At 39.8% G+C, this 27,127-nt stretch overlaps 2 protein-coding genes across 6 annotated transcripts in view; both read left to right on the forward strand.

The window, feature by feature from the left end:
* The first annotated feature begins 1,146 nt into the window (after nt 1–1,146).
* MATN3 (matrilin 3) lies at nt 1,147–20,350 on the forward strand. 3 transcript variants are annotated; one of them, XM_026103414.2, is made up of 9 exons: nt 1,225–1,448; nt 3,206–3,775; nt 7,355–7,477; nt 7,893–8,015; nt 9,521–9,643; nt 11,427–11,549; nt 12,278–12,400; nt 15,666–15,773; nt 17,760–20,350. In XM_026103414.2, the coding sequence occupies exons 1-9, from the start codon at nt 1,355–1,357 to the stop codon at nt 17,813–17,815; spliced, it is 1,443 nt and encodes a 480-aa protein (XP_025959199.1). In that variant the 5' UTR covers nt 1,225–1,354; the 3' UTR covers nt 17,816–20,350. The 3 variants fall into 3 exon arrangements, with proteins under 3 accessions (XP_064364503.1, XP_064364502.1, XP_025959199.1); XM_064508433.1 differs by lacking the exon at nt 12,278–12,400 and having other exon boundaries at nt 1,147–1,448; XM_064508432.1 differs by lacking the exon at nt 7,355–7,477 and having other exon boundaries at nt 1,222–1,448.
* Nucleotides 20,351–21,376: 1,026 nt separating this feature from the next.
* Nucleotides 21,377–27,127, forward strand: part of WDR35 (WD repeat domain 35) — a 44,712-nt gene continuing 38,961 nt past the window's right edge. For 2 of the 3 annotated variants that reach the window (XM_026103422.2, XM_026103423.2), the window contains exons 1-6: nt 21,377–21,564; nt 22,142–22,259; nt 22,633–22,704; nt 24,114–24,206; nt 25,692–25,820; nt 26,048–26,181. In XM_026103422.2, the coding sequence (XP_025959207.2) occupies nt 21,409–21,564; nt 22,142–22,259; nt 22,633–22,704; nt 24,114–24,206; nt 25,692–25,820; nt 26,048–26,181 (702 nt within the window). In that variant the 5' untranslated portion in view covers nt 21,377–21,408. Of the gene's footprint in view, nt 21,565–22,141; nt 22,260–22,632; nt 22,705–24,113; nt 24,207–25,691; nt 25,821–26,047; nt 26,193–27,127 lie in introns of those variants that run through there. The other variant, XM_064508434.1, reaches the window with a different exon arrangement.

The raw sequence follows: 27,127 nt of genomic DNA on the forward strand, positions 1-27,127 counted from the left end.
GGCATGTGCGTGATTAAAATTTAATTATTTAATTTGCTTTGATTTGGCTCTGAACTTTTTCTGCGGGAACCTAGGGTCAGGGCCTGTTATGGTGGCTGACAAGCCTAATTTCCATCACACTGCTCCCGAGTTATGAAGGACTGGTGATCTGCACTCCAAAAGAGACTCCAGAAAAGAGTATTTAGATGCTGGCAAAAACTCTGCTAAAATGTGCAGCTTCTTCAGGGGAGCTGAAACCAAAGTGGTCCAGTAAGTCACACAGCTGAAACTACTCAGGAATTTTGCAATACTTAAAACTGATCATAGGTCTAGGCCAGAGCGTATATACCCTATCTAACATTGAGAAGAAGCAGAAGGTGTGTTAGAAAGTGAAGCTCAGAATCTGGTAATTCATTAGCTATCTGACCATGAAAATAGGTGGATTTGAGCAGAGCACTTCAGACAGTGGGTGGGTGTTGAGACTTCCCGAAATACGGGTGGGTGAGCATATGGATGTGCAGTATTTGGCAGCTATAGGCACTACTTAAAGCTTTTGTGTGTGTGCTCTTGCTCACACACAGCTGCAGGCCCCTCTGGGAGCTGAAAGCCACTGTATGCCACTGGGCCCTATCCTGTGGAGTTCCTCTGTGTGAATAATGTTACTCCCTCTTCCCTGCTTTAGTTCTAGGCTTCACAAATATAACAATTATGTCTTCTAATGTGCAGCTGAGGTAGTACTGGCTGCAGTCAACAATGGAATAAATACCTGCCTGCAGGACTATACCTCTGGGTGAGTGTTTTGCTTCCAGGCCCCTGACAAAGGGGAAAGGAGGAGAGATGGGCTGGCAGTGCAGCACAGGGAGTGCTAGTCCAGCCAAGGGCTGTTCAGAATGATTGCACTGAACTTCACAGTGGGTTCGTCTTCTAAGCCATGTTTTCATTTAAAGCTTGCTGGAGCTTCCTCTGGGAGCAGGTAGGATTTACAGGGCTAGGACCCAGACAAGTAAAATAACTTAGGCTGGACTTGGAAGCAGTGCAAAGGCTGGTCATGCTGTGAGCTCCTCTCCCTGTTCTTTGCGCTTCTGCCCTGGGGACTGAGCCTGATGCTTGCTGGAGACTAGAAGGCTAAAGATAGCAAGCTGCTACCAAATTACTTCAACAGGGGAGAAAGCCGGGTTCGTGCGTTAACTCCCTCCGCCGTGAGTTTTGAACCCTGCCCCTCCAGGGCAGCGAGTCCCTGCAGCTGTGCTCCAGCCCGCACCCGCAGCCTTCCCCCCCTGCCCTCGCAGGCGGGCCCCGGCGCCGCCTCCTCCCCCGGTGCCACCGCGGCCGGGAGCTTTAAAGGCGGCGGCGGCGGGGGGCGGCTGGTGGCACCATGCGGCGGGCGCTCGGCATCCTCGGCTGCTGCCTGGCGCTGCTGCTGCCCGCGGCGCGGGGCTCCCCGGCGCCCCGGCCCGGCGCCGCCGCAGGTACCGGCCACCCGCCGCGGCCTCCCTTGGAGGCCTCCGCGCTTGCTGCTACGGGCCGTCGCGGAGACGCTGCGTCCCAGCGCCGTTTCATCGTGGCTGCGGCGGCCCGAGGACGTCGGCTTGTGGGCAGAAGTGCCACCTGCTTTGTCTTGCGAAGCTGGTCTTTCTAACCTCTCAATTCTCTCCTTGTGTGCAGTGTTCAAACGCTTCTCTTTCAGATTCGCCAGAGGACTCGGATGTTCAGCAGCTTTGTCTGATTTTTCCAGCTCTGACTCCTAATCTAGAAAACATAATTCTGCCTTTGCACCTTGAATTTGGTCTTGTTTCGTAGGAGAGGCACTTTTTCTTTCATGTCTTAAGCTACGCTTGCATGCACAAACATTTCTTCTTATTTTGTCAGCTTTCCAAGGGGCACCAAGCCATTCTTCTAACTCATCATGCAAAACCTTTGTTATAGGATGCTTGTAAAATTATATATAATATACCTGGATGGGATCCTGGATTCATGTATTTGATTCGCCTGTCTCCGTGCAAACAAACAAAAACCAGTACTGCGTGGTTCCTGAGCAAGTAAGCTGTATCCAGGCAGTTTGCTTTTTTCCTCTCTTTTTACTCACAAAATAAGTTCTTTAATGCACTGAAAACAAGTGTTTTCACCTCTACTTTTAAGACACTTGTGAAGAAAATCAAATTTATCCGCCTTTTTCTTTTTAAATGAATTGGAACAATAGAAGTCAATTCTATAGTAGCTGGGCGAGGTCTGCACGGATACCAAGTTTAGGCACTATGTCCCTACTGAACACTTGACATTTTGCTATGTAATGCCCTGTTGAGCAGGAATGTCCCTGCAGAAATACTGGTTTGGGTTTGTCTGTTTTTTTCAATCAGTAGTACAAACTATAGCATGATGGCATAAACTAAATTCATGGTTGCATCAAGGGCAGATCAGGATATCGGAATGGAGCATATAGCTTAGTTTCGTTAATGTTGTTGTTCTGTTTCTTTTTAATCTTCCTGGAAGAAGTGATGCTTGTTCTGCCATGTGAGCTACAGCTTTTTTGGTTTCCTTTTCATCAGTCTAGATTTCTATGTCAGTGAGGAGTTTTAGAAGTTGGCAGTAAGTGTGTAAATGTTTGTTCATTTCTACATATAAAATTACTTCATGAATGAAGTGTTCCATTTTTTCTCTGCTGTAGAAAAACTTTACCCTAAAACAGTAACAACTTCTAAAGAAGAATTTATCAGAATATCATCTGCATTTTGGTCATGTTGGCTTTTATATCTTCTTGTTGTGTTCTTTGGATTGTGAATTACAGACAAGAAGTGAATCCTAATCATCAATCTGCTATGTTGTTACTATTAATAGCACTTTCTCACTTGATTTCTGTGGCTTAGAAAAAATAGAATTCAGGTTTTATCTTTATAAAAAAGAATAAAAATAAGCATATTTATATATCATTGCTACACTTTTGTATAGGCTGTTGCATGTGAATTACAACCGTTTGTTTCATAGATACTTAGACATTTTATGGGCTCCGAAGTAGATCTATTTTTTAATGCTTACAAGTGTTGTCTAGATTAATATTTTAAATTTCCAATATGTTGCTCATCTTAATTTTAAGCCTGTTCCTAGTAAATCAAGCGTACTTGTATTTATCTGGTAGGAGTAGTCTCACAGCTTATAGCTCTCACAACTCTGGTGAGAGTTCTGGTTCTGCGTAGGAGATGATTGAAGTGTTTTCCTTCCTCCTTTACAGATGCTGCTTGCAAAAACCGGCCTCTAGACCTTGTGTTCATCATAGACAGTTCCCGTAGTGTCCGAACCGAAGAGTTTGAGAAAGTGAAAATCTTCCTATCAAAAATGATTGATACGCTGGACGTTGGTGAAAGAGCAACCCGTGTGGCAGTCATGAATTATGCCAGCACTGTCAAGGTAGAGTTTCCCCTCCGGACCTACTTTGATAAAGCCTCTATGAAGGAGGCTATATCTCACATCGAGCCTTTGTCTGCTGGCACGATGACTGGCCTTGCCATCCAAACTGCCATGGATGAAGTCTTCACTGAGGAAATGGGTACCCGGCCAGCAAACTTCAATATCCCCAAAGTGGTCATTATTGTGACAGATGGACGGCCACAAGACCAGGTTCAAGATGTGGCAGCAAGCGCCCAGGCAGCTGGCATTGAGATCTATGCCGTTGGGGTGGACCGGGCAGACATGCAGTCCCTGAGGATGATGGCCAGTGATCCACTGGATGAACACGTCTTTTATGTGGAGACCTATGGTGTGATTGAAAAGCTGACATCCAAATTCAGAGAGACCTTCTGTGGTAAGATGGAAATTCCAAGAGTGCAGTGTAATGCTCTTTTGGCTCCTGCTCTGGGTCGACTCCATAAGAAAGAAGTTTTTCTTCTTGAGGAGTGTTATGCATCACATTTAAATATTTCCTTTGCCATCAGTTGGGCAACCAAATCAAACCTTTCATTCAGTGGAGGCCAAGTAATGACCTTTCCTTTTGAATAGTAATCATACGAGTAACAGAACAGATTTCAGTGGATCTCCTTGTGCAGTCAGGTACTACTTGGTGCAGGAGAAAGCACTGTAATCTGGTGGGATTCACTTATGTACACAATATGTGTGACTTTCAAGGCGAGCATGTTGCTCATTTATTTTCCTGTCTAGCTAGGAAGGAAGAAGGGTGGGAGCGTGGTGCCCCTTGCAGACCTAGAGTCAGGGAAATCACTGTGGCACATCAATTACCACACTGGCTTGAGCAATTTCATGCAGGATAAAGTGTCAGGACATGGTATCTTGGGATGGGCTTTCCCTCTGCAAGCATTGCTGTGCCATTTCAGTATGGAGAGTGTCACCTTTTCCTGTGTTTCTCTGTGACTTCAGTTTGGCAAGGAACTGTATCTGCAGCTCTTAAGGGCTGGGTTGAATTAGCTTTGTTTTTTGAGTGCTGGACTTGAAAAAATGCTGCATGACAGCGGTTTGGGTGAGAACTCTACTAACGATGCTAAGCCGGTGTAGGATATTATTGTCATTTACAAAAAAAAGCATAGTGTACCTGGACTATTTAGGGTTGCCTGAAGAGAGCTCTGCCACAGCCATACCAACAGAAAATCAAACGATGATTTCTTGACAGTTAAAAAGCTTGTATAAAGTAGATTTTTCTAGTAAATTTCTAACAAAATGACTTGTAAAATAAGTCTCCAGGAATTCATGGGTAAAATAAGGTGTAAAGTGCATTAGGAGAGAATTAAAGTAATAACCATTGCCTTGGGAGCTTGGCTGGCGAGAATGTGTTACTTAGTTGTTTCAGTGCCTTACTGAAAATTGCCACCATACCTTTTGAATATGTTTAAAGTGAATATAATAATATATAATTTTAATATATACAAGTGAATAATATGTTTAGAGTGAATAGGCTTCTTTTCCTAGGTATGAAATAAGCGTGTAGGACCATCTGTAGACAGGACACTTTGCCCAATCATTAACATAGGAAATGCCTTGAGGTTTGGCTTGACATCGTGTCGTGTTACTGGTGTGACCACATACTCTCTTTGGTATCCTGAAGTGGGTGCAAGTCCCCACCTAGCTGGACAAGTATGTGTACTATGAAAATAGCACTAAATTTTCCACTTATATTCCAGTCAAAGCAAGTCCTTTCATAGCACCAAAGAAAAATCTCTTGTTCTTAAGAGTAAAGTTTTTGTGCCTAAACATAGGAATTGTGCTCCCTCTAAGCTGGAGGATAAATCAGAGAGAGCTGAAACATATATAATCCCAGCATAGGTCTGAGTTTCCTGCATGCTACTAGCCAGAATCCACCCCTAGAATTCATGAACAAAAATGGAGTAAAACAGAATAATTTCCAAAATGTTCTTACAAACCAAATGTCCTGTAAGACAGTGGGTAAACTGGGTCCTCTCCAAGTTCAGACTGCTTCTTGATCATAGAGAAATCTAAACTCACCAGTGACAGCTAGGATTTTTTTTGCTTGGCCAAGCCAAATAAATTTGTTTGTGGGGTGAACTGGAAACAGGAAAACCAATGTTCAGGGGCAAAATAGGTGGCTAAGATAGAGTTGTTGGTGTATTGAGAGCATCATTCAAAGAGAGAACATCTTGGAGATGGAAAATCTTGGCCTTGAACTGCTGTCAAAGTTGGTGGAAGCTTGACTTTCCTACCACAAAAATGTGACCATTTGAGTTTCAGCTTCCCAGCTCTGCTTGAAAGTATAATCCATACATTTTGTTCATAAGTCATTGAGATGAACAGTGTTATTCCCTAGGGCATAACAGTGAAAAGACACTGGCTTGGTTTGAGCTTTTCACTGCTGATACAAAGAGAAGACACATTTTCTGTCAGCCTTATTAGGGAACATTTAAATCTTCCACATTTCAGAAAATAGGAAATGTTGCCTTGTGTTCAGAAATAGGTGAGAAAATTCAAGCGCTCTTGTTTCTTGCTTCTTAGCTCACCAGTGTGGCTTTGGAGGTTGATTTTACCAGTAGTCCATATCCACACTGTTACCACTCATCTAAGTAAAATCTCAGGTAATGACTCCATGGGCCTGTCTTCCCATTTTTCCTCGTCTTCCCTCTTCCCTTTTTCATCTCATCTAAATTTTGCCATTTAAAAATCATCTAAGTTTTGGCTAGTATCTAGGTTTCCTTTATGGTTGGTGGAGAAAAGTAGGCATGTCTTGACATGAGCTACACAAACAGCAGACTGCAAAGCTAAATACAGTTTGAGGAAACACTGGTGAGAGGTTTACACATTAGTACACACAACGTTAGCTGTGTAGTTAGACGATCTCAGAAGGAAAAGACAGCGCACACTGCGTTGCAGAGACAGCCCAGCATTATAATGGTCATTTTGTTGGCCCTGTTGCAACAACAGATGTATCCAAATGCCATTGATCACATTGCTTTTCCTATCACCATTTTCTCAGTTTTTGCAATTCAACGAGATAACCTTACTGTCCCCCGGCGAATTAACTTGTTCCCTAAAATTCAATCTCACTTTGCAGTTTAAGTTGCTCAGTTCTCTAGGTTTGGGCAATATTTCTGCACTCTCTTTCAGTTAGGAGGTTCATGTGCCTGTAAAGCTACCCCGCTGCAGGAACTTTCCTCCATAGGATCTTCTGGAGAGGACTATTTAAACCTGGCAGAGCTGGGTAGCTGCAGCTCTAACATGCAAGTTTGCACTGGCTGGTCTCTTTGCAGGCTGGTACATCTTCTGAACCATTGGTACACAGACGCTCTTTTCACCCCGGAAAGATTACATGTTATTCTAGTATTATTTTTATGTTCCTCCTAGTCTTGATGCTCTTTCTATTGTAATTTACTTTTTTGTGTGTGTGTGTGCTTTCTGTCCCATTTCAGTTTACATGAGAGAGTGTTTTTTGCAAGGCAACAGAAATTCATAAATCAAGTTACATGCCAGGGAGCAGAATTTTGTTAGCTGGCAGATAGTGATTGATATGTTTGTGAATGGGATTATTTAACCTTTGCCAGTAATGGAAGGGGATTGGATACAATAATCCAGATGGGTCTTCCCAGTGCTGAATTTCCATTTCTGGTGAAACATAAATGCTTAAAATCTCTCTCTCTCCCTGTTGCACTCCTTCTGCAGATTAGTCTTGTCTTTCTGCCACCTCAGGTGCTGTCTTATCTTGGTGCAGTTATTTCAAGGTGGTTGATGACATCTTTGTTCTGGCTACACAAATGATGCTGAAGCTGCCAGTGACTTTTGTGACAGGGACCCAGCACTGCAATTTACTGCTACTAATCCAACAAGCAGTGCAAGATCTGAAGGAGATTTGTAACCATAAAATATTAATGAATGTTTCTTTGCTTTGGAATGACTGAAATGCTTTTTCTGTGAATGCCCTTTGTAGCTGTGAACATGTGCGCACTCGGGACCCATGACTGTGAGCAGGTCTGTGTGAGTAGTGGTGGATCCTACGTTTGTGATTGCTATGAAGGCTACACTCTTAATCCAGATAAGAGAACTTGCTCGGGTAAGGTTCTAGTACTCCTTCAGTACATGTATTCAGGTAGAAAAAAATCTCTTTTTAACAAGGTAATAAGGTTTGAGACGCTATTTGCGTACTTCTGTTGAAACAGTGAGCATCTGTATCTCAATAAGAAATCTTCTAAGTTTGCCACAATTGATGATGAGTAGTAGTTTAATTTCATCAATGTCCTTTCTGTTATGACCACAGGAGCACCATTCATTAGGGCTGGATGCCTAAACAAAGTTTTCAGATGACATGTATAAATATTTTCTCCTACCACTTATTCTAGTTTCTTAAATTGCTATTGGTATTTCTGAGTTGATTCCAAATGGGAATATATTTGTAAACGTGAATATCCACTCCATCCAAAAATATTTTTTATTAACAACAAACTGTTTCTCCTACATGCCTTTCACAGCTGTAGACATGTGTGCACCTGGAAGGCATGACTGTGATCAGGTCTGCGTGAGTAACAACAGATCCTACAGCTGTGAGTGCTATGAAGGCTACACCCTGAATCCAGATAAGAAGACTTGCTCAGGTAAGAACTAAAGGCTACTTCAATGTACAAATTTAATGGAGACATGGACACATTCTTTTCGAGTTACCTTCATTGCATCTGTTTGAAAAACTGCTTGCAGACCTCAGCTCTTAAAATAGGAATTTGTCTGTAGCCTTTCTCCTTGTTTCCAATAACAATTTGAGACACCTCATTTAAAAAACAAAATTTTTGTTTAAATGCATTGATTAAAAAATGCAGTTTGGCACTTACCTGCCAGTTTATGGTCTTCATAGCACTTTAGAATTACCAGTAACACCTGGGAAAGGATGAACCCAAGCCAGAGATGCCCACCAGCACTGCCTCCCCCTCGTCCCAGGACCCTTGCTTTCTGCCCTGTTCCAGTCAGGAACACTGCTTGACCAATCAGGGCCTGCCAATTTCTGGTTTGGCCAGCCAGTGTCAAGAGAATTGAGTTCTGATTGGCCCCCAGTGAGATGCAGCTAGCCTCAAGGCCCAAAGACATGCAGTGCCTCAGGGCAGTGCTCCCTGCGGACCACTTCAGCTGTGGGCCCAGTGCTTCACCACCTTCCTTATGGTGGCTTCTGCTCTGTGGTCCTTACATCGGGCAGCCGTTGCTGGAGAGTGAGCACCACTAGCGCACAGAGGACTTAAAATCTGATGATTTTCCCACATCCTCTCTGTCAAAACTCAGTTGCATTTATACAGCTTGCTGCTCCTGCTCCTAAGCAGTGTAGGCCTCTATGGTATAGCAACCACAATCTTCCACCTGAAACAGCTTCTTGCTTTACTGCTCCTTGAATTGTCACCCTGAAAAGTGATACCAATTATAAAAACTTTTTCTCCAAATACTTTTCTGGTGTTGTTCCTTTAAATCCAGAAGGTTTGAACAGCTGAATAGAGTAACTATTTTATAACTGGTAAGTGCATCTCTCCCTTTGAGAGCAGGTCAGTATTCTTCACAGTGAAGTTTTCACTCTTCTTATTTCTGAAAAGAGAAGATAACCTTCTTCTGCATTGTTTTTTGTTCTTGCTAGGCTTTATAACTCTGGTCCATTTAATAGCATTTGCACATATCGTAATTGGCATTTTGTGCCAGCCTTCAGCTCATGGGTGAAAGTATGAAGTTAAATTTGGATTTGCTATAGTTAACCACTCATATTGCAAGAGACAACTTCTGCCTTGACACATTACAGTTGACTGCTAGTCCTCAGAATGGTGTTTTAGCTTCACTTTATGTGAGGCTATTTGGGGCAGTCAGAATTGCCCCTGAAAATCAGACTATGTGAGACATAGTATCATATCCAAGACTCCTGTCTTAGTATTTGGATATCTGCCTCCTACATTAAATAATTAGTAACTGAATTCAGTTGTCTGCAGCATAATATAATGATAGTAATAGGGCACTGTCTGAATCCTAATTTGATTCCTAACTAAGTTATATGTATAAATGCTGAAGTATTTAAGAAGCTAGAGTGTTTGGGAAGGATTAATAGGTTTCTTCTCTAAAACATGGTTCATCACAGGTATGGATATGTGTGCACCTGGAAGGCATGACTGTGGACAGATCTGTTTGAGTAATGATGGGTCCTACAGTTGTGACTGTTACGAAGGATACACTCTGAATACAGATAGGAAGACTTGCTCAGGTAAGATCAAGGAAATATTGTGTTCAGCTGAAAACAAGTAACTCTCTTTAATCAGGTCAATTTATGTTATTTTTCTGAGAAATTACCCAAGAGTTTCTGTACAACTCCTGAAAACATAGTGCAACTTTAATTTTTTCTTCATTTCCAATAACTATTGAGGCGTGTGACCCTTCTACAGTTGTGTGAAGCTTATAATTGCTATAATAAAATACCATTTGACATTTTGGTCAGGACTTCACAGTATTTTCATAGACATGGGGCAAGAATTTCCATATCCACCAGAGAGAGAAGGATAATATATTTGGTGCAAATATGTGATGTGCATTATCTGTGTCAGGAAGCTCTGCTGCAAACCAGCACAAGGGAATGAGATGAAGAAGAACAAGGACTGTGCTCTGAAGATTGACCATAGTTTGTACCATGATGAGTGTGATCGTATTTTCTTGTGGATGTGTTTGGACCATAAAAAATACTCCAGTCTTAGGGCTCCAGAGGCTGGAGAGAAATATTCTTTCCCAGTGCTGGTCTCCTGTGGAGAATATGAGCATAGACATAGTTGATACTTGAGGATGAATATATTAATGTATAGTACATACAAATTAGTTTGTATTATACAGCATTTTCAGTGAATTAGGATTTGAACTTTAGTCTTCATCTCTTTATATGTCTCACTGATGATTTATTTACACAACATCTTTTTTTCCACTTTGATCATATTCCTGTTCCTTACTGTATTTCGTGTGACAAAGTGCTGAACCCAGGCTTCCAGTTCCAGGAGATTTCTAGGCAAATCTTTCCAACTAAGTTGTAGGTCTTACACCTCTGAGAGGCAAAGACCTCTCGTCAACATTTAGTCTTGGCTATTTTAGGAGCTGGTTTGATACATACTGTTCCTAAGATTAATTCTCACCTGGTATTATATAGGGGCAATAAACATCTATAAGTGAACATGAATTCAGTTTGGCATCCCCTTTTTTAGTCCAGTCCCGAATCTCATTTCATAGCACTGACTCCCCCCGATATAGTCATATTTCAGATAAAAAGCAAGCATATTTGGAAAATTTTGGAATCTCATTTTGCAGTATGCTGTTAATGATTTCTCAACCATCCAGGTCTCTGTGATATAATAAAAATAGCCTAGATCCAGGAAGGGCTCTTTTCTTTACAATTGCTTGCGCCTTACTAAATCTCCTTACTGCGAAGATATCCAAATATAGGAACTTCTTCTCAGCTTTCCCTTTTGGAGCTGACGTGTTAAATTTGGCAGAGAACATCAGCTTCACACATAAAGTACCCACTTTGTAACTAGCAGTTGGTGCCACGTCTCTCTCTCTCTCTTTTTTTTTTTTAGCGGCCATGTATACTCTTCTGTTTGTAGTCTTTTTACTCCAGAAAACATGGCTTATCCAATGCAATTAGAGTTGAAATAATGCCAAATACGCTCTTAAAATCCAGATATTTCTTCTCTGAAATTCTTTTGGATGATTACTTTGTAACTGGGTCATTGCTAGTTCAGTTCCTTTTGCAATTTGTTATGACTGCAAAAAAGTATTGCCAGTGTTCCAAAAGTCATATCAACTTTGTGCTGTTCATGGCCAGATAAAAACACACTCCGTACACCCTGCTATGGCTAACAGCCATTGTATGGCTGATGTGCAATAAAATGGTCCTGGTTTGAATCCAAGTGAAGAAATGTTTATAAATGTGAATTACGAAAACCAAATAAATGGTTTGAAGTTTGGGGAGTGATTAATATCCTTCTCTTCTCAAATGCTTTTCTTAGCTGCTGACATGTGTGCACCAGGAAGGCATGACTGTGAGCAGGTCTGTGTGAGAGATGATCTGTTCTACACCTGTGATTGCTATCAAGGCTACACCCTGAATCCAGACAGGAAGACTTGCTCAAGTAAGAATAAATTGCTGTTTCCTGTTCCTCCGTACTCTCCTCAGCTAAGTAAATAAATTGAAATAGTTCTGATTAGCAGGTTAATATATTGGATCTGTTTGAGAAACTTATACGTGCCATCCTGTTTAAGTGTTATAAGAGAGTTCCTCGTCACTCTCTTTCATTTTGAGCAGCAAAGAGACATACAGTACTTTATCTGCAACAGTAGTTATATATAAGTATATATATAAAATAATTGAAGAGAGAAGAGCAGGGGTTAGCCACACACTTTGCAGTACAGCGCAAACTGCAGACCACCGTGCAGGAGACAGCTTGGAGATCATGTCCTCTCCTCCAGGCTCTTTGTTACTTTAGCTTGTCAATGACTTTGTGTTACAGTAACAATGTACAATTACATTCTAGAAGCATTTCTTTCCAGTATCCTTACTGCAAAGTTACTCTGTTCTAGAAACTTTTCCTAGCTCATCTTTGGAGGTGATCTGGCCCTTCAGAGGGTTAGGCAGCTGCAGTCAGAGTGAGCACAGACTGTACAGAGTAAAGCTGAAAGAGTCTCAGTAAGACAGTTAGTTCACCTCACTGCTCCAAGGCAAGATCAATTATGTATCTCAGCAGTTCCTGATAAAAGTGCATGTAGTACAGGTTCCCAAATGGAAAAGTATTGCTTTTGTGAAGTATTCTAAACGCTACTGTGTTATGGGATAACTGTTTCTCGAAAATGTATTTCATAGGAACTGATGTATGTGCACCAGGGATGCATGAGTGTGAGCAGGTCTGTGTGAATAATGATGGATCGTATACCTGTGACTGCTATGAAGGCTTTACCTTAAATCCAGATGAGAAAACATGCTCAAGTAATAATTTAATGTTTTCTTTCCTGAATATATTTACTAAAGTACCCTCTTTAATGTGTTAAATCCTTTTAATCTCTTTGAAAAACTCTCCATCAACTCACTAACTCCTTGAAGGTGTAATCCCTTTTCATTCTTTTCTGCCTGTTTTCAGTAATGTTCTGAACTAGTTCAATCCTTCTTGTTTAGTTACAAGTTATTATATTTAAAATTAGACTTTAGTCTTACCTATCACCACACTTTTAAGGAGTTCACTGTGTTTAAAAAAATCTGTTATAATCTCCATTTCCTTATGAAGTAGTAATAATTAGGGGGATTGGTAAGGTTTGGCTTCCAGGGTGTCTGTCTCCAGGGCAGGGGATGCAGTTGCATTGCAGCATACAGATGATAGTGGGCAGGGGGGAACAGCAGTGGTGTCAGAAGAGTTATCACAATGATAACCTGTGTGATCTCTTCCACTCCTCCAAGGTGAGTGGGGCAGGGAGGAACTTGCCAGTTGCTTTTGCTTCACATGGACAAGAATAGTATAAACTATTCACAATTCCTCTGCATCATTTGTAATGTAGAATCATAGGAGAAATTAGGTTGGAAGGGACCTCAGGGTACCTGGTCTGATCTCCTGTTCAAAGTAGGGATAACTTTGGCATTAGATCAGGTTGCTAAGGGCCTTGTGTAAGGGCAAAGTATAAAATAGGTGAATATAGCCAAACACCATTCTGCAAAAAAATAGTAATTTTTTGTAGGTTTAGACTTACTTAAACATGCAGTGTAAAAGCACAGCTCTAGCATATTTTGTGTGACTTGTTGGGCATCCCCGTGACAATGGGTGTGCTCAATAAATACTAGAAAACTGTAAGTTTTGCTGAAAGACTCCAGAAGACTTCAGGGTACCCATGGAGGATTGCCATATGGAAAAGTAAGTTGGTTAAAACAGAAGTAATTCAAGGACGATCCGTATCTGCCACTGGAGAATTTAAATGCAAATATGAAAACTTCACTGGCAGTTAGTTGGAAACCAACCATGTTGGTGTGATATTTTGAACTGGCCTTCCTCCAGCTGAATCTTGAATAGTTCTTCTTTGTACATTGGCCATAAAGCTGGTGGAATGTTCCAAAGAAGGGAGCTGAGCAAATACAAGTTCAGTGAAATCAAGGAGACATCAGTTTCAACATTGGCTCTAGGACAAATGAACTTCTGCAGCACTAGAAATGAATCTGTTCATAGATTTTTTTTTCAGTGAAACACTGAAGGAACAAACTTTTGAAAAAGAAATATTTTAATCCTTTTCTTTAATTCAAGCAGCTGTCAGTTTCTTTGCCAAATGAAGATATTAATGGCATGATAAAGAGAGGAGCTAAAATAATTCAGAAAAAGATAACTGTATCCAGGTATAATATTTCTATTGTTTTACAGTTAAAATGCTTACATAATTTGTTTAGTATTGATGAGCTATGCATTTATGTATTTGGAAAAAATAATTGAATAATCTGTTGTCATTGCCTTTGTAGGCAATGTAAAAAGGCACGTACAAAGAGACAGGTATTATATACAAGTGATCCCTATTGATACTTGGTGAGAGGGTATTCCATAATTGTAGGTCCTCTTTTAAGGAGCCTCTACCTTTCAAAGCTTATTACTCTGGCCTCAGATATACAAACCAATCTCACTGTAGTAGCTGTGCTTCGGTAGCTGCTGCTATGGTTGTTTTTAGCCTGCAGCAAATGTAATGTGGTACAGCTTGCTTTAACTCTTATTTTCTTTATGGAATAGGTGAGGTTAAATTGCCTTTCATTTGCTGTAGCTGAGAACTCTTAACCATCAGCTGATGCCTGAAATGTTGTTATGCCATAGTCAGATTATCATATCTTTGAGCCCTTTGTCTGTGAGCATCCACAGTTTTGTGGCAGACTGTGGAGAAAAAGGAATTCTTGAGGACAGCTGAGCCACTGGTCCTCTGTAGGCTTGGGAGACTGAGCACAAGACCTAGAAATGGATTAACTGGAATCCCTGCAAAGTGCAGAAATGATTGTTTTGTCTTCTCTGAGAGATTCATCACTTCTCTGTCATACCAGCTGGCTCTTTCATTACTACTGTAGTGTCTTTCCACTAGATTTTAAATTTATTTTGGCCCATTTGAACATTGTTGTTTCTTCCATATGTATTCCTGTGACACTGGAGTGGCCTCAACACCTCTTAATGAATCAAGAGTGATATTCCATACGCATGCATATTGCTAGTGTTACGTGCCAAGAGTACTTGTAAGGTGAAATCTGCTGGTGAAGCTGAAACTCTGTTGCTTACTATTTAAATTTAATATGTGCTCCTGCTTTCATTTTTGTGTTGTTTATAAAGTGGTAAATACCAGTCTTAATTCCTTCCTTAGCTGAGACTTAAGTACTTAAATTACACCTGTATTTCACAAACTGATCCAAACCGACTAATTTTTGACACCACCAAACTCTTTATGTGCCTAAAATCACTAGATGTCTCCTTGCTTGTCTCAAAAACTCCTTGAAGACTTAACTTTGGACATTCATGCATGCTCAGAAGCGCCATGTTTAACCTTGCCATGATACCCCAAACGTTACAGGTTTGACAGGAGAGCAAGCTTGATTCTCTTCAAGATAAGTTCCAAAAGTTAGTCATGGTTTTGAATACAACTTATTTTATAGATTTTGGTTACGATGATACCAGTGCCCTTCCTGTGTGGATGGTCTGATGGTCAAAGTACTTCTTACAAGACAGAGACCTGGACTGCAGGTTCTTCTCAGTCTGAGGCATTTGAAGGCACTCATTCTACTTCCCCGGAAAGTGCCCTAATTTCTAGGGTGCCGGATAATCTGGATGAGAGTGAGAGAGAGAGAACAGGCGAAAGGAAGATTCACTGTAGTCTGGTGATTAGAGTAGCTAGGGGAGGCTGGCTGGTCCCTGCACCCAGGCCTCTTTCTATGTTTTACTCAGTAACAGTCTAATTTAAAAAGTGCAGAGGTTCTAGGTAGGTAGGCTAGGAATTCCCAATTTTGCCGCCTCCTCAGAGTCAGGCTCTCTCACATGTCCCTTTTCTCAGCCTATAACACTTGTGACTCTGGCTACATGCTGGCCTCTATCTGCTGGAAGAAATAGAGGGTGCTCTCTCTCCTTCCTGACTGTCCTGTATTCCAGTGGTTACTGTAGTCTCACATGATGGGTTCAAGTCCTCTTGGAGAATCATGGATTTTCCTGGGATTTAAATATCATAAATATTCTAAATGTTGTTTTCTCTCTTAGGGGCTACAACAAGCAGTCTTGTAACAACTGAAGAGTCCTGTAAGTGTGAAGCTATAGCTGCATTGCAGGACTCGGTCACCTCGCACCTTGAAGCCCTGTCCACGAAAAATATCCTTTTTCTTACATGAGCCTCTGTATTCAGGTGTTTTCTGGCATTTTAGAGGTAGCTGTTTTGATACAAGTCAGGGAAGGAACATACCTCACAACAGGAATTATTTTCTTGGCGATTTTGGAAATGTTATGGAGCGAAGTTTTGTGTGTTGCAAATACCAAACCAAGTGTTTTAGTATCGATGTATAGATAAATTGCACATGCCCACATCACCTAGATTGGGTATGCTATGCTGAACAGGAAGCATTGCTCTGTTTGTAATTCTTCTGATGACTTTTACTGTAACAGCAAATACTCGGTTTTGAGCCCTCCTATTAGTAGATGGCATATGCTCCCAAATTTCCAAGGCACCTTCAGAGGCATCATTACAACAGTCTGACCAGCTGTGATATTTCTCTGCCTTCCAACTCCACAGAGAGGCAGTGTCCCAAACAATTTTCATGCTAGTTTTCCTTTTTGGTAAAAATCTGTTAGCCTATTAATATTGAGCTGTTGGGATATATCAGGTGACTGATAGAATGGGACAGCTGTGAGGTAAGTTGCTGAATGGCGATGTGCTGGGTGAGGATCAAGGTTATTGGACATCCGAGGTGTAGGCTGGTGGGTGTCAGTTATGCTGCACTGGAACTTGCTAGCTTCATTCACTACAGTGTGGCTCCTGCAGGCAGTCAAGAGAAATGTAGTTGGTACCTGGATTAGACATTTAACGAACAAGTGGGAGGAAAAAAAATATATAGTGGTGAATTCTGTGGTATAGTAGCAGACCTAATGATGGAATAAATATCCTCAGACGGCATGAAAAGAGCTAATAACTGGAAGTCTGAAGTTGGGCAAGATAAGATTCAAAAGCAGGTACAATTCTTAACAGTGAGAGTAGTTCAGCACTGTCACAATTTTCCAAGGGTTGTGGTAGATTTTTCATCACTAGGAACTTTTATTTTGAGGCTACATACTGTTTTCTGTAAAAGGTGCTCTCATTCAAATAGGAATTAATTTAGGGGAGTACTATGTTTGTTTACCAAGGGTTGTGGTAGATTTTTCATCACTAGGAACTTATATTTTGAGGCTACATACTGTTTTCTGTAAAGGGTGCTCTCATTCAAATAGGAATTAATTTAGGGGAGTACTATGTTTATGGCTGTCATCATGATCCCTGAGGCACCAGAATGAAGGAAGAGCTGGGTACTTAGTATTAATTAAAGAAGGTGAGCAAAGCAGGAGAGTAAGTTTTCTGTGGTATATGTTATTTATGTAGATAAACGAATCTTTCAGTTCACCAAAGTTTTTGAAAGCCAAATGAAAACATCTGCCAAGGACATAAGACATTCCCAGTTCTTGAATAAATTCAAAGTCATTTTTATAAGGTCTAATTAGAAATCTATTTACAGGGTGCCTGGAATTCAGTTTTTCTGCCTGGGAAAAGTGAAAGGAATACTTTGATTCTGTGAGATTTTAATATGTCATTCCAGCGAATCTAAGTAATTAAAACTGAAGGCCAAGATAATTAAACCTGTAATGTCATCTCAAACGTAGCATGTCCTTCAGAGAACAAGCAATCTCTCTGCCCCAAAGCACTAACGTTGAGCAAGAAAATGTGGTGGTTTCAAGTTAGAAATATACTGTATTACAAAGAACTGATGCTTTCTTTCAAAGTTATTCCTTGCTGGGCAATTTGTATCCCTAGCGTCCTTTCAAGACAAGCTGGAAAATGAAGCAGAGACAAACACCTGCTGCTCCTCAGCTCTGAATGTCACATGATCCAACTTCTTATAAGAAACTGGGGTTGTTGAGATAATTTGGGAAGTTGCCAGAGCTTGACAGATCTCTCAAATGTTTTGAAACGTCTAGTTGCTCTTCCATTGTTCAAGCATTTACTGAGCTCATCTAGAAAAGAGATACTTGTTTAAAATGCAGTAACGAGAAAGATTACAAATAAACCAAACTTCACAGGCATCTATTATAATGCCCTTAACAACAGATCACTAGATGAAGTGTCTCAGAAGTTGCAAGCATATCAAGAGAGACAGCAGGTTGTCTGAGCTATCATTCTACTTAATTTTAAAATGATCTTTCTGAAGCATTCATTTTTATTGCATTCAGCAAGCTTTATTTCATTGCACAGCTTACAAAACAGCAGTTGGTTTGGTATTGTTGACCAGATGTCAAGAAGACTTGAAGAAGACTTCAGGAATACAATGGTTTCAATAAAACAGTGACCTGAGGGTCTTCATATGCGGTCACTCTGTAACCGTAAAGCTATCTATACCTGCTGTACCTCACTCAGTACTACAAATAGTATAGTAGGTAATGTTTTTCTGCAGTAACTATATTTTTATTTTTTTATTTAAAAGTAAATACAGGAAAAAGCTGTTTTTGAATGCATAGAGTATATCACATCATATAAAACTGTGAAAGGCAAAGGCAAAGTAAAAAATTGCCTGTAGCATCTGTCCATTAAATGGGAGAAACATTTGAGGTCTTGTGACTTATTTTAATAAAATAAAGATCAGCACACTAGTGTTGGAAGCTTTTTTTTGTGTGTGTATAACATAACGTATGTGTGTTATGAATTAATGTTAAAGTGTTTAATAAAAACAAGGAAACAAAAACAGTTAAAGATAAATGAGGTGTAAATGGAAGAAATCCACGACACTAATCAGGACACCGTCCTTGAGTCACACAGATGGAAAAAGAACAGTTTGATCAAGTATTAAGCATTTAAAATACTTTGTATTTTAAAACTTACAAATCTTTGTTCATATAGGTAGAAGGTTTAATAGCATTTTAAAATATTAATAATGTTCTACACCTGGAAGGGATGAAGGGCCTACTCCAACTTAAGATTTTTATCCTGCAAGATTTACTTATGTTAGTAGTCCCTTCTGTTGTCATTCTAAGGGTATTACTGGGACTATTTCTGCCAGTAAGTAAAACACGTAAGTTGACAACTTAAAAATTCCATTGTTAAAGAAAACCCACCCATTTTGCATACTTGCATGTGTAATCACCCAAATGCTTTAGAAACTGTTTTAAAATAAATTAGAGGAGAAGTCAAAACAGTTTTTTTTTTAGAACTCAAAAGTCCAAATTATTTTGTATAACACACAATACTGTAATTTACAATTTGGCAGTACAGTTACACAAAATATTAAATACACAGCTGGTATGGTAAAGACATATAATGAGAGCTATGCTGTCATTGTACTCTGCACGATAGATACAAACTTTTGCAAAGAAAATCAGCTGGAGAGTGTATAATATTCAGATCTGTATGGACAAATGCTGCTGGACAATCATGGACATTCTCCTAGTTAGTGGCAAGAATAAGGAAAGTAAGAGAGTGCAAAGCTGAAGATCTTTTAGTAGGACAAAAACATAGTATGCCTCATCCCATTTCTTCATATGCTTTTATTCTAAAATATGCAAGGTAAAATAGAATAAAGAATTGCATATATATTTGAGTGAGACTTTAGTATGTCTACACAGTAATGTTAAGTCGGAATGTAATACTAAATAGCACAGGAAAAAGAAAATGTGGCACAGCTTCCACCAGGGCTAAAAATGAGGCTATATACCCTCCAATAATGCTGGATTAGTATGTGGTTGCTAGTCGTGTTGTGTCCCCACTGGTTTTACTTGCTCTAGCTCAATTCAAGGTAGCATGTGACTATCTAACTGTGCTACAGTTTCTTCCTCAAAATGCGGTGTATTCGTATTTTTTCTGTCACTCAGGGGGGAGTCTTTAGCTACAGCTTTACTTTGCTTACATTCATGTCCGCTGCTTAAACACACATATTATATAAGGATTTATAGGACAAGAAGTATAAGCCTTGGCCTCCATTATCCATTTAAATTATACACAGCAATGTTGTAATTTGTGGGAATAAACAAGTTGTTAAGCTCACACAAGACTTTTCAACTTCTTGGCAATTAGGAATGGATTACATTACTCCCATTTATACTAAGGCCAGTTGTCAAATGAAAGGTATAATTTTATATGATAGTGGAAAATTGTCCTGGGGGCCAGAGCCGTCTTGCAAGTTTTCAGCTGGATAGGCTTTGTTTAATGCATTGCTATTCATAACTCCATTTTGTTAGAGATGAGAGTATTTATATTCAATTCCTCTGGGCAATGATCTTGTCTCACTTTGTATTTATGAGCACCAGACAAACTTCCAAGTGATTTCTTTAAAATAGGACATATCAGCATCAGCGCTTAACTGACTGAACTTTTAAAACTTTTTATTCTGAATATAGACTGTACTCATTGCTATGGAATGTATAATTATACTCTAGTTTAATTATCGGGGCATGCAGAGAACTGTTATGAAAAAGAACTAAACTTGTTTTTTTTGCATGATATTTGTTAATTACATTTATTATGTTTAAAAATTTTCTAAATTACCATTAGCCATCATACTCAGTTCTAAGATGCTTACAAGAGTTCAACCAGCTTTGCTTTATAGTTCTTTCTATGTGCTTCTAAACTGACATCAATTACTAAATTGGATGCTCAATGCTGCTTACTTTTACATGTCTATGTACCTTCAGTAAAATGATGTGATGATAACCAATGGCTGGTTCCGCTTCTTTACATTTGCAGATAGCCTACTGGAGAAGGGAGGTATGGCAATAAACCTGATGAGTGGGAGGTTTAATTCCTTGGCTTTGTCATGGTCCTCCTGTGTGACATGGAACAAATTACTTTTATTTCAGTGTTTGTATTGTGGATAACCACACTGTGAAGTATGAAAATGAGAGTCATATTCTGAGGGACATGATGATCTGTTCCTATTGTATCAAGCAGGCAAGCTGTCAGAGCAGGATGCAGAAGACAGGACACAGCCTTGTGTAAGTATGTCTCCCATGTTCATCTTTTTGAGTTGATCAGCTACCAGACAGCTTTCGTATGGAAAATATTTATTTAGCAGCTGGGCCCAAGCTAATTTGCCTTCTGGGCTCAGTGTTGCAGTCTGGCTGCCCCTGAAGCCCTCTGCACATGTGCAGACGTGATTCCAGATTTAATCCTTCCCCCCCTATTCTCTGCACTAATGAATGTCCAGAAATTTTAAAATAACATTCACTGGATCAAGCAGCAAAAACTAAGATCTCCTTTCTCCTAGAGGCTTGCTTATCATCTCTAAACCACTGAATCTGTGTATTCACAATCTCAGTATGTGGGTAAGTGACTGACCAGCTCTGCGAGTGGTGAATGGAGATTGTGAGTGCACAACACTATGTTGTCAACGAGCAAGAATGGCGTGGAACACCTGCTACCTCGCCCACGTCAATCAGCCACCTCAGTTAAGCAGAGACTGTGGTCGTGCACAGGGTGCATCCAGAAAGCACAGGACTCTGCCTCTGCCGCCCGGCTTGCCAGGGGCGTGGAGGCCGAGGGCTCACGGCCGTGCTCCCTCAGGGCAAGGCCAGCCCGCGCTGAACTACCCCAGCTGCTCTTAACGGCTCCCAACGGCTCCCGCGCGACACTCACAGGCGGGGCGAGGCGGGGCGGGGCGGGGCGGGGCGGGGTAGGGGGGCCGGGCGGGGCCAGCGCTGCCCCCGCCCCCCGGGGGCCTGAGCTCGAGCTGCCCGACGCCAATCCTGTCTTTCCTCTCCCGCTGCCCGGAAGTGAATGAGGGCGCTTCCGGCGGCGGTTACCAGGGTAACCGGGTTGCTAGCGCGACCCGGTTGCCGCGGCGGCAGCGCGGGGCCTGTCGCGGCGCCGCTCCGGGGCAGAGGCGTGGGCGCCCCCGTCCCCTGCGCGATGTTCATCTACCTGAGCAAGAAGGTGCTGCCGGGGCGCCGAGGCGCGTCGCGGGGGCAGGCGGAGCTGCCGCGCGCTTTGCGCGGAGCCGCCGGGCTCGGCGCGGCCTGCGGGCGCTGTCAGGGGCCGTGCGCCGGTGCCGCCGGCGGTCTGGCTTGCCCCGCTTCTGCGCTGTCCCTGGCTTTCGGCTGTGCCTCGAGAAACTGCTCCCCGGGCGCTGAGAAAACGCGCGGAGGCTCCGGACATGGTTCTTCTGCTCGTGGCAAAGCCCTGCCCGCAGTTTCTCCCCTCTCGCATGGCTTTCTTTTTTGTTCCTGGCGCCTTCTCTGCATACGTTTAGAAACGTCCTGTTATTATCACTTACTGCGTATACCCCATTTCCCTTTTCTCGAGTTTTGTGTCGCGTTGTTTCATTTATGTTTATCATTTTAATCCTCTTCTGTCACTTTTTGACTGCACTGATCCGTCAGTGTTAGAAGTAAGTTTGTTGTTGTGTGTGCTATCTTAGCTATCTTTGTGGTGTTTTTGATTAGTGTATTTTAAACAAAACACGATTCTTTTGACTACATAGAGATGTAAAATATTTCTCTTTCAATTGCAGATTGCAATTCCTGGTAATGTTCGATTAAGATGTATTTCCTGGAATAAGGATCAAGGTTTCATAGCCTGTGGTGGAGAAGATGGGTTACTGAAAGTTTTAAAGTTGGAAACGCAAACAGGTAAATGAGACTTTTTTAGAACAAAATCCACCACATTGCAAAATTCTGAAAGTGCATCTCTTTTCAGAAGTGACTTTACAACATTGTGTGTTTTACATCTTTAGCATCTTTATGCATTTGCATAAACAGCAGATTTGCAGTCACTTTCTTGTGAATACTGTTTTCCTTCAGCTTGCCCTACATGACACCCCTGTCATTTGGATAGCTTGTGTATCTACTGAAGTCGTCGTCCTTGCTTCTTCTTTCATGGCATTATGCTTCATTTTTGTTCTTGTCATCATTTATTTTGGAGCTTCTTAATAAATCTCTTAATAAACTTACTAAATTTATTAAATTATTAAATTTATTTTATAACTATTTTTGTTATTTCTAGACGAAGCAAAACTAAAGGGACTTGCAGCTCCTAGCAATCTTTCTGTGAATCAAACTCTTGAAGGTCATAGTGGTAAGTCTCTTTGGGCATTTAATGTACTTTTGATTAACTTAAAAATACAAAAAGATTTTGTAGCCTTGATAGAGTAATTTTGTTATAAGTTTTTGTTGTAAGGCTAAGTAAAGACTATCAATAGTAAAATTGGATGTGTTACAGCTTGGCTATCTACTGTTACAAAGTTACCTGATTAAGAGAACTACAGTCAATTTTTCATGACCTGTGAGTGAGTCATTGGGTTGAGAATTAAACTGATCCAGCCTTCCCCCAGTACTCATGGCTGCTATGGAGCACATGATGCAGAATGCATGCTGCAGAGCCAGATCCTGCTCTGCCTGTTGCTATTTAAGGTTTTCAGTCTGTTGTGAGTTTTTCTAGATAAGTCTGCTGGCTTTGACCTTATAGCCTGATTTGTGTTTTACATGACTTCTTGTTGTTTGGCTATTTCCAAATCATTTTGTCATTAATTATCGTGAAAATGAAGTACTGATTTGTATTGAAGTAATGGTGCTATTGTACATATATATATATATATATATATATGTAAAAATCTTTCACTGCTACAGTACTTGTTCTCTCTGACTTCAATTTGGTTAATCTGAAGATTCTTCTCAGTTGGGCTGATTATATAGATATTACTTTTAGATACTTACATATTCGTGTTATGTTTGCTCACCTACTCACATTTGCTCCCATACTGCCTTGGTAGCTGGCAGATAAACAACACTTTATAGCAGAAGATAAGAGCTAAACTGTATACTGAGCAGTTTGTGCTGCATGAAATGGATGATTGGAGGTGAAGACATGAAAGACTGTAGTGCTTGAGAAGGGGCCAATTTGTATCTAATATCTGAACAGATGGAATAAGATGATTCTTAGAAAACTTGAAGAAGATGTTTCAAGTTCGATATTTGTGTTTTTATGAGTAGGATCACATGTGAGACTTGAGGATCAAAGGAATAGTGTGTAGAGTGCTCTTTTTGGTCATAAGAAGGCACACTGTCTTAAAATTGCTGCAGTATTAATGATTAAGCTATTTAAAAAAAACAAACAAACAAAAAAACCCAAATCTGCTTCCTGTGAGAGGAAAGTTTTGTCAACTTCCCAGGCCAACATGCTTGAGGCAGTCAGAAACAGCAAAACTATGATTTGGGGATTCTGTATTGAAGCAATATTCTGCGTAGAATTTGAAGATGATGTTACTCAAGTGGGTGAATACATGAGCAAAAGGAGCAGTGTAGTAGAAATATTAAAGAGGGAACAAGAGTGGTATGGAAAGAAGAGTGGCTAAAACTGAATCAAAGTCATCAGGGCAAATTTGTCCAAACCCCAGAAAACTCAGCAGAGTGACTAAATTGCATTTGGTTGTTTGTATTAACTTGTTTGTTAAGTAGAATAAACAGAAAACTTGTATGATTTTCTAGGTTCTGTGCAAGTGGTGACATGGAATGAACAGTATCAAAAACTAACAACCAGTGATCAAAATGGGCTCATCATTGTGTGGATGTTGTATAAAGGTATTATATAGGACAAATCTGAGACTAGATCATGTTCTGTATTGTGAGAATTTTTTTTTAGCAGCTTTAACAACTCTTTCTCGGATCGTAAAACTCTAAATAAATCTAAAATGTGTTCCAAGTTCTTATTAAAATAGTTGTCTAAATTTTTCTTAAGATACTTGTCTTCCAAAAGTACCTTAAGAAAAGATGTCAATTCTTAGGCATGTGCTCTGTAAACAGCTACAAGTTTTTCATTTTCTTATCTTTGACAATTTATTTTCTCAGAGGAGAATAATGTATAGAACAATAAAAAGAAGCACTGCTTCATTGTGTAGGTTTAGTTTTCTGTATTATTGTAATATTTAAATAGTTCTGCTACAGGCATCAAACGCAGACCTATTGATAGAATTACTGGAATTTAGGAATCCTGCTTAGACCAACAATCAAATACTTTCATAAATACAGTCTTTTAAAAATGTTTTAATTAAGGCAGTGAACTAATACACTTAACCAATGTGTTACAATGATTGGTGGCTTTTATTTTTATTTATTTATTTATTTATTTTTTACCGTTTCATGAACACATGTACTACTTTGGCACATTTAAGTTAATCTGAAAGCCAACAACCCTTTTGGTATAATTAACCACTTTCCAATGCATATGGGGAAGACAAGGAAAGTTTGTGGTTTTCTTTTTCTCTTGAGGATTTTTATATATATATTTACACACATACATATAAATGGAAACAAGTAAAATGCCAGCTCAGCTCCTCATTTTAGGCATAAAATGTCACTTGATTAGTCTTTCTGTCTGAAATGTGGTGGCTGCTGTTACATGAAGCATCACCTTTGGTTTTGGAAAAGAACCAATAAATTACTTAATGCATATTCCTGTCAAAAGTAGTTGTTCCTTCCATTATATTTCTAGCGTATTTTGTTTTTAAGTTATCTAAGCAGTAGATCCCTTCCTGAAGGGCCCATCTCTCAGGCTGTGGCCCTCCTCTCTGATTTCCACTTTGCCATTTTCTTTTTGGAAATAAATAGGTTGTATCTGAACACCGGATTTCACGATGATAATGTGTGCAGTCTGGTGGACACTATAATATCGTCTTGCTAGAGTTTTACAGAAAGGGCAGTACAACTTGCTCTTTCAGTTCCTTTTCACAACCTTTCCTTTTTTGTTTTGCATTACGTTGTGAAGTCATATGTAACACGTATCTCATGTTTGTTTATAAACAGACACTTTACAGGTTACTCCATTTCATTGAATACCTAATTTGATATCTCGGTAGTTTTTATAAGTTTTTTTGGTTCTGTGCTATGTGTAGTTTTTAAAAACTGTTGGAATTTGTTATTTATAAATTTCATTATCATAGTATTTGCATAGTCTTCGAATTGAGAATATTTTTACTCTTTGAATTCAGTGATTAGCATGTATCTTGGATTCATTTAAGGAGTTATCAAATCAAAAGTATAATTCAATTTTTCATTCTGCACTAATAGGTGCCTGGTATGAAGAGATGATTAACAATAGAAATAAATCTGTTGTTCGAAGTATGAGCTGGAATGCTGATGGACAAAAGATTTGCATTGTATATGAAGATGGAGCTGTGATTGTTGGATCAGTGGATGGTAAAATTTAAGCTGTACTACCTATTGTGTTTTGCAGTTTTATATAGCTTTTGTTTTCAGTATTATTTACTTAGAAAAATAAAGCTACAATGTACATATAGTTAACAATTCCTTTATAAATTGTTACTTTGACTTTGTTTAGCTGTTTTAGTCTTTATATTGGTAACTTGCATCCTATTTTTAAATCTGTAGTATATTTATTAAGTACAATAAATGTCCTGTTACAGGCAATCGTATTTGGGGGAAAGATCTGAAAGGTACACACCTGTGCCATGTGACCTGGTCTTCTGACAGCAAAGTTTTACTCTTTGGAATGGCAAATGGAGAAATTCATATTTACGACAATCAGGGGAATTTTATTGTGAGTTTATGGTCTGTATTGTAAAAATATTAACTTTTATAAGCATAAAAATTTTGTTTTTTATTTATTCTTTGTTTGTTTACTTGGTGGACTTCAGTACTGAGAACTGAACAAGGTCTTGTATGTGAAGTTTTTATTCAAGATTTAAGCAGCTGCACCTTTTTTAACATAAATTTTCAATAAATGCTTGTCTTTCTTGTTAGCTAAATGGCTACTACTTCAACTAATGCATTTTTGCTTCGCAATTGTTATTGGAAAGGTAAAAGTGTATGGCGATCCTGGCCAAATTAAGTGAAGCTCATGTTAAAATATTAGTATACGTGTAGAATAAAGCGGTAGTCTATTTTCCTGTTGCTCCTGTTATTGTTTACTAAATAGGGAATATTACATGCTTCAGAGAAAGCCTGGCAGTGTTTCCTGAAATGAAAGAAAAAAAAAACTATAATATTGCTGTGTTCCTTCAACTTCTGTTTATTTACTTATTTTATGCTCCTAGTTATTTGCAATATTGGAATAACTACGACAAAATGCTAAACAAAATTAAAACATTGACTTTCAAAAGAGCAACGGATTCAGAACTACATTCCTGATCTTATATCCCTATTATTGTGCATTTCCTTCCTTTTCTTTCCCTCCTTCAGAGTGAAAAAACCTTCCAATCTTCTTTTCTTTAACCTCGCACTGTTTCCCTCCCTCCCACTGTGTGTCATGGTGTTTCTAGCTTTTGCTGCAAATCACTTAGATTTTAAATAAGCTGTGGTTTTTTTTTTTGTTTGTTTTTTTTTTTTTAACTACCCTCATTTCCCAATTATATGTGCTCTCTCACTACTGTGAGGTACACTCTTTTCTTTCAGAAAATGCTCTTAGCGATGCTACTAGATGTAAAGAGCTAATTATTAGGGAAGTAAACTTATCTTAATTGGTGTTTTGATTTGGATACTTATAA

The sequence above is a fragment of the Dromaius novaehollandiae genome, chromosome 3 (genome assembly GCF_036370855.1).
Source record: "Dromaius novaehollandiae isolate bDroNov1 chromosome 3, bDroNov1.hap1, whole genome shotgun sequence".
Classification (NCBI taxonomy): Eukaryota; Metazoa; Chordata; class Aves; order Casuariiformes; family Dromaiidae; genus Dromaius; species Dromaius novaehollandiae.

Excerpts from the sequence above, each read along its gene's own strand:
- MATN3 (XM_026103414.2), top strand. The coding sequence starts at position 1,355 with ATGCGGCGGGCGCTCGGCATCCTCGGCTGCTGCCTGGCGCTGCTGCTG. Across the intron at positions 3,776-7,354 it reads ATTCAGAGAGACCTTCTGTG|CTGTGAACATGTGCGCACTC; the intron begins GTAAGATGGAAA and ends TGCCCTTTGTAG. Across the intron at positions 15,774-17,759 it reads TGAAGCCCTGTCCACGAAAA|TAGATGAAGTGTCTCAGAAG; the intron begins ATATCCTTTTTC and ends ACAACAGATCAC.